Consider the following 7,714-nt stretch of genomic DNA (forward strand, 5'->3'; position numbering starts at 1 on the left):
TCTGAGCGAAACGGCGTGACTGAAATGTAGAAGGAGGAGGATGCGCCTTTTCTCAGGCTGGCAGCAGGGGGGGGGCGCGCCGCGTTTCATTTTAGATGCTCCACACTCAGCCAAAACCCAAGGTCATGGGCTCCTTTACAAGGAAGCACCTGCGCCCTGAAAATGTATAAATTCACCTGATACACCTGACCTCCTTTTAAAATAGAACCTGCCACTAAACTGTAGATTACATCATCTCAAATTACATTTCATTATCATTTCTGAAAAAAACACTGCACTGATTTTTTTTTCTCCTGTAGCTGGTTTTATGTCTCAATATTAACGTGTTTTGTTTATATTTTTTATTCATTTGTTTTCATGTCAAAGCGAAAGACAAACGCTTTTCTGCAAAGTTCACTGACTATATTTGAAAATCAATGTCTCCCATCTTTATTTAGGGCTTGCATGGGGACTGTAACCTAAACAGCGACACGGTGGCAATCCAAACCCCAATGCCCTGACACCTCCTCAGACCCCAAATCCTGACAGAAGTCAATTGATCTTTAGCGTGCATGCTGATAACAGTATTAGTGTCGTTGATTTCTACATAGCTGTATGCATTAACACCTATACAAGCAGCCAAACTGAGTTGTGTGTGAAATAAATAAAATACATCATGTGCTACTTAAATAATCCATATCACTTAACCATCAAGAAGTCAGATGAAAATACTGAATGTTGAACTCCTATACATATATTGTTTTAACTTGTAGCCATTGATCTATTCATTTTCTGCCACTTTGATCTATTTGGGACCAGGCTGTAGAGACAGCAGGCTGATCAAAGAAGCCCAGACATCCTTCTCTCAAGCCATGGCCCTCGGGACATGAGGCACACCCAGGCCAGATTGCGTAGTCCCCCAGCATGTTCTGAGTCTGCCCTAGAGCTCCTCCTAGTTGGACATGCACAGAATATCTCTAAAAGGAAGCCTGCAAAAGCTTTCAACTAGCCTCCTCTCTGCACAAAGAAGAGTGAGCCCTAAACCCTGCAAAGGAAGCCTGATTTCTGCCTTGTACCCACAATGATATTCTTTATGGCAGTAGCTAATTTTGAACATATCCATGGCTGGATCAACCTGCTAGGCACCTGGAAACCCTCTACCCTATAATAAGTAGCCTACTCCTATAGTACTAGAGTACTACCTGGCCTCCAATTTGATGTGTGTCAGTTTGTTATAATTTGATTAAACAGATTCAAATATGTCTAACTAGAGACCTTGTGTTGGGATCACACCAGCAAAGACACCCAATCAGACTAGGGGCATAATGTGGTGGGGCTACTTATCACTCCCTACTTCCAGTGCCCTTGCTCAGATCACGCCCATCTTTGAACTTGATCTTCATTTTGATTTCAACTATACACTTGTAAAGTTTTGTGACTAGATCTCGCACTATTATCGGGCCAGGGCCGCAAAGTGCCGGTCTGTGTGAAGGGGCCTTTCCTTTCTTTAGGCTCTCTTTCACTGTTTTTTAAAAAAAATATTTATTACATTTTAAAGAGATTTGTTATAGGAAAGGGGAAATAAGAATATGTCTTTATTTTCAAATGTATGGCATTATTGTTGCTGCAAATTACTTTCACTGTATTTTAGTTACATCTCTTATATAGCGTATATTATATCTTATTGACTGCTGTGCTACTATGATGATACAGTCGGCAGTTTGTTGATCAGTCGGCTTTGTGTGGTTGATAAACAGTGCGGATTGGCTCACACACACTAGACGCCAACGCCTCTTTTGCTTCCTCAACCTATGTTCAAACATTTACTTACACGTTGGCTCAACTTACCTCTACTGCAATGAGCTTGGCGCCATTGGGCTCCAGCGACCCGGTGGTGTAGTCGAGGTATAGAGGACCATTATGATGTTGAACAGAGCACACAAACACTGGAGATTAAACTTTACAGGTGTGCAGTTGAGAGATGGGTGTGGTATATATATAATATATATACCACGCCCATCTCTCAACTATATATATACAATATGTGGTAAGGTTCAGTGTAGTAGTGGTATTTTAATAAGACAGTGAGTGTAAAGCAAAGTTTTCTTTTCATTTGCCTATTTTTTTTTCTTCCTCACAGACAATAAAATCCCAAATAAATTCACATCTAGGGGTTGTGATGACATTGGTTGATATTGTTAAAAATGCTGTATAAATGTGTCATGGCGGGAAAATCAAATTACCGTCTAATTTCGCTGTATATTAGCATATTAGCTAAAAAAGAAAAAAAAAGATTGATGGGGTCACATTTCAGCGTTACACAGGAAGCAGCGCGGATGTGATTTGATGCCGCGCAGGCTCCTCTTCCGGTCTCTTTTCCCTTAGCCACCGGACGAAAATGGTAAGATGAAACGCTGGCGGACAGAAATCTCTTAACATCTGTTTAATGTGCTGTTTATCTGACATGGACTGTTGGTGTTTCGATGTCGGATAAACAACGTAACCTTCTGGGTGAAGTATTTTTCTTACATGAAGCTCCATTTTAATAAAATTAATATTCTTGTTGAATTCATCCAGCATTTAGTTGCTGCTGTTAGCATTGAGGTTCAGGGTCCAGAATGGGCCTGAGTTAGCCGACAGAAGACCACATAACGTTAATACTATGCTATGAATATGATCATTCATACCCGACAGGTTATCACTGATGGAATTGGTGTCATTATTCGTCTTGTCAAAGTAGCATTAGCAAGCTAACTAGCATAACTGGCTAGTCGCTCCATTTAGCACAGTGTGCTTCCTCCGAGTGCACACACTGTCAGCTTGCAACTGTGGTAAATGCTGCACTGTACAAGATGCTACCCGTTTGGGAGCTTTATACGTATTCATGAGGGTTCGTACAGGTGATGAAAAATAATCAAACAATCGTTTTATTAATGTGATTTCAAAGTTTCTAAAGTTATTGGATTATGAGTAAAGTCCTTGAAACCGCTTGAAATGTGTCTAAAGTTCTCCATATTTGAGACTGAAAACAGCCTTTTCTGATTTGTAGTCATCGAGTTAGATTCTTTTCATTTGCCGTCCTTCTGTAGAAAGCTGGCTCAAAACATTATGTTGGTTGTGTATGACTATAACATCTAATTTCATGTGACAGACAAATGCAATAATCAGCAAGTATACTAGCTATTGTATACTAATAAGTAATTTACCACAGCTGTAAGGTGCTGGAAAAGCATGAAAATGAACCTTAAATGGTGAATTTGACTGGAAAAGGTGTAGGAACCCTCATTTATGTAGCTGTAGTTTGGTTAACAGGCAGAGATCAATATTGCATCCCTCACATCCGACATCAAGTGGTGATTGGTGCCATAGGAGTCTTGAGTCTTGTCAGTGATGTTTCTAAACACAAATGTCTGAACATATGAATTCCTGTGATTCATTCTTCTGTTCTGAGACAAGACTTGTCAAGAGCTTTGACCTGTGACAAAGTATTTTGGAAGACGTCTCTGACCTGTTTATTATTCTTAACCTTTTCAGACGAAGGGAACATCATCTTTCGGTAAGCGCCGGAACAAGACGCACACCCTGTGCCGTCGTTGTGGGTCCAAGGCCTACCACCTGCAGAAGTCCTCCTGTGGCAAGTGTGGCTACCCCGAGAAGCGCAAGAGAAAGTGTAAGTCCGCTAATGACATTGTAAATACTAAAATACTACTGTACTCAAAACATGACGTATGCAAGCAGGCTTTTGACTCTGAAGTGAGCAGGTAAGCATGCAGATTAACTGTTTGCTAGCTACCATTTTTTAAAGAGCATGTTTTGATTGCAGTAGTAGTGTAAACAGCCCACAGTGACTTGGTTATGATAGTATTTTGCTGTCTCAGAGCAGAAACTGTGTTGGTACATTATCCAGTTCTACATTGATGTGAATGGTAAAGGTGCCTTGATGCATCCTGATGTTTTTGTTTTTTTGCAGACAACTGGAGCGCTAAGGCCAAGAGGAGGAACACCACTGGAACCGGCCGTCTGAGACACCTGAAGGTCGTCTACCGCAGATTCAGGTGGGATCTTATAGATATGATCTACTCCTTAGATGACATGGAGCAGAACTTCAAGGGTTTCTAGAAGTGCTGCCAGTGGTGTTTGATAATGCTGTCAACGCTTGTTTGCTATCTGTGCTACAGTTCCATGTTAATGGGCTTCTAATGTCAGAAAGGTAATATAAACAATGACATGCAATAGTAGTAAACTGTAGTACATTTTGATTTATCAACTTTTACTACAAACACTGGATCTGCTGTTGACATATTCCCAGACGGGAACATAAGCAAGACTCCTACATCTTGCTTTTAACTGCCAAGAGGAAGCCAATATCTGCATATTGTATTTATTTTGTGCTGTGATTGTAAATGTTTAAAATAAATGCTAGGTAAGTTTACAAAAATGCAGCATTAAATTACCATTTAGCATTGTTTACATTGCATCATGAAAAATATGGTGTTTGCAAACATTGGTGTAAACAAATTTAAATGTTTACAATAATGAAAAAACAAAGGTCATTACTTGTCTGCTATGATACAAGAATTGAATATATTTAAAACAACTTTATTGAGACTAAACACAAAGCTGTAAACTGAACATCTGTGGGAACATGACCTGTCAACAGGCGAGGGCCTCAACTAGACAAATTCCTTTCTTGAACGTTTTAAAGTGGGTGTGTTCACCACAAGGATTTAAGAGTTAGTCTCTCATAGGTCTATTCCCACTTCAAGGAGGGAAATATCGTTTGTATCCGTAAAGCGTTATCTGTTGGCTGTTTATCACGTTAATCAGACACACTATAAAATACTTTGAGATTCTGTTAGCAACCCGTCTATGGTTCAAGACTTATCAATGCTGCTTACCAATGATGGTGAAAAATAAATGTCTGAACAAATGAATTCAAAATGATATCAGCGTTTTCTCTGAGGTAAGCATCATTTGGTAAGATGAGGTCAGGAACGTTAGAATTAATGCCTATGAAGATGTCTCTTCAGTGGAGACAGTTCCAGGTGTTTCAAGCAAAACAAACATCTTTTTACTTGTTATTCATATGGAGTATTAGCCTATTTAAGTTAGCTGTCGTACTCTAGGTCTAACTATTAGAACTATTTGTGTAACATGAATGTATATCATTTAATATCAATACTGCCCACATTTCATTTAGCTGTGTAAGTTCCACAGTTGCCATCATTGTTGCCCGTTACACCTGTACGTCCCCTGATTTGTCAAGTCAAAGTGTCTGCTTTGAAAAAGGCCTGTTTACTGAGACTGGATGACAAACTTGGTCTTCACAACTTGGACTTCAGTGCCAATTTGTTTGCTTACCAAAAGCACTAGCATACTTAACGTCCGTGTCATTTGTGCCACAGATGTTCTGTTTATCCTCCTGTTCTAAACAAGTCAGGGAGAATAAAATATTTGTAGTTAAGAATTAATCAGCAGCTCTCTTAACAGCTGTGGTTATTTTATCTAGTTACTAAGTTAGATGGTGAGTTCTAGTCACTGGCAAAGTGAGGCAATTAATTAGTAACGTATGTATTTTAATAAAGTTGTGGCTTTTTCACCAGGACTTCAACTTACACTATGTAAATGGTTGTTTTTTTTCTGTATTGACCTTTTTTTTCTTTTTTTTTCCCTTCCAGGAATGGTTTCAGGGAAGGCACCACCCCCAAACCCAGACGTGCTGCAGTTGCCGCCTCCAGCTCATCTTAAAGACACATTTTTGGTTAAATAAATGTGATGTTAAACAGGCGTTGTCTTGTCTCTTGATCCGTTAAGCCTCATTACATGGCCAGTGAAAGCAGAATACAGGAAATGTTACCAACAGATTTAATAGACACAGGGTGCTAAGACTATTCCCACTTGAGCAAATTTGTGCAAATCTCTAGTAATTTTTTTTTTGTCAAGTAAGCAAACCTTAAATAAATGGTGTTTTCAGAAACATGAATTACTGTTTCAATGTTTGTCATGAGGGTTTGTAACATCAGTGGGATTTGAGCTGTTATAACTAAAATTAGCCAATGTTTTAGATAAAATGCAGAATCATACAAAGTACCCACTGATATCATGGGACTTGGATACTTTTTCACAATTAAAGAGGGTTTTTGTCATTACAGCCATATACAGTGTAATGAGATGATGTGAAATATCCTTGCAGTCACCCACCATACAAACCTACCACGCCAAACTTATTGTGGATAAATGAAAATGATGCCCTTTCATTCAAGTAGCTGTTCAAAGAAAAATGCATTGATCTGGGTGATTTTTTTTTTTGGGATGAAAATCTGCATCAACGCTTGTTCACAAAGATGCTTATGGTGTGACAAAAGATAATTATTTGAGCTTATCAAAAATAAGCTCAGTTTATATCACTCTTGATACTGAAGGTTAGCGTAAATATTAAGAACTGATGCCAGACTGTTATTTATTTACGGGTGGCACGCAGGCACATTTCACAACGGCTCACTGAAATTGCACCAGGCATGTCACACAGAACGTAATGTGATCTTACAGCAAATACACTTTGTTGATTTTACTTTGTTTTTCTCTTGGAAAATACCATCCTTACAAATATCTGCACTCTAGTTTGTCTTTTAGACATAACAGAATCAAGTAATAGGCCCTGTGACTTCAAGGAGGAACAAACTGGGACTCAAGAACTAATGTCCAACACCACCCAGAACCTTTAGCAGCAGCTCTGCCTCCATCTGGAAGATCAACTGCAATCAGTTGTTCTAATAGCCAGAGCAGCAGTTACCAAAATCTTAAACAACAAACCAAGTCTAAATATTTATCAGGAGCCAAACAATACTGAGAACACTCAGCTGATGACTCGAGGGAAGTCGATTTACAGGGGTCAAAGGTTACAGTCTTAGGGTTGCAGCTGGAAAACCTCAGAGTAGACAGTGGGGAAAACCAGCAGCCAAGTGAGGCGGAGAAGATGTTTATTGGTGGGAATTTGGAAGCTCAACTACATATTGACAAAAGAGAAGCTTTATTCTACTGCGGCCTGCACAAGATCTCATCTCATCTTCAACCGCTGATCCGGGGTCGGGTCGCGGGGGCAGCAGCTTTAGAAGGGGACCCCAAACTTCCCTTTCCCGGGCCACATTAACCAGCTCTAACTGGGGGATCCTGAGGCGTTCCCAGGCCAGTGTGGAGATATAATCTCTCCACCTGGTCCTGGGTCTTCCCCGAGGCCTCCTCCCAGCTGGACGTTCCTGGAACACCTCCCTAGGGAGGCACCCAGAGGGCATCCTTACTAGATGATCCTGAACCAACCTCAACTGGCTCCTTTCAGATTCAGTGTGAATCCTGTACAAGATTCACACTGAATTTAGTAGTGACCCAAAACATGTATCAAAGAAAAGCACGGAGACATTTGAGTCCTTGAAATATCTTTGTCCTTAGACCAGCTACAAGACTTTCTGAACACCTTTTTTTCCAAAACAGCAGTTAACAATAAAGCCTCTGTCACTGAACAGAACGAATTGACTATGCCTCCAAGGGCTTTTCAGAGCTGTCTCCTCATCTGCCCGATTCCCCGTACCTGCCTCTACAATGTCAACAAATATTTTATCTGTTGGACTGACGAGTCTAACATGATCTGCAACCTCACGCTGAAGGGAGAGTGTGTGGCTCCGATCAGATAAGCCTGCAAAGATTTAACCGCAGCAGTATCTCTCGACACCTCCTGGAA

At 40.2% G+C, this 7,714-nt stretch overlaps 1 protein-coding gene across 1 annotated transcript; it reads left to right on the top strand.

The window, feature by feature from the left end:
- The first annotated feature begins 2,317 nt into the window (after positions 1–2,317).
- rpl37 (ribosomal protein L37) lies at positions 2,318–5,766 on the top strand. Its single transcript, XM_083929257.1, has 4 exons — positions 2,318–2,380; positions 3,514–3,649; positions 3,950–4,034; positions 5,658–5,766. The coding sequence occupies exons 1-4, from the start codon at positions 2,378–2,380 to the stop codon at positions 5,725–5,727; spliced, it is 294 nt and encodes a 97-aa protein (XP_083785383.1). The 5' UTR covers positions 2,318–2,377; the 3' UTR covers positions 5,728–5,766.
- The last annotated feature ends 1,948 nt before the right edge of the window (positions 5,767–7,714 follow it).

Source organism: Echiichthys vipera (assembly GCF_963691815.1).
Source record: "Echiichthys vipera genome assembly, chromosome: 16".
Lineage (NCBI taxonomy): Eukaryota > Metazoa > Chordata > Actinopteri > Perciformes > Trachinidae > Echiichthys > Echiichthys vipera.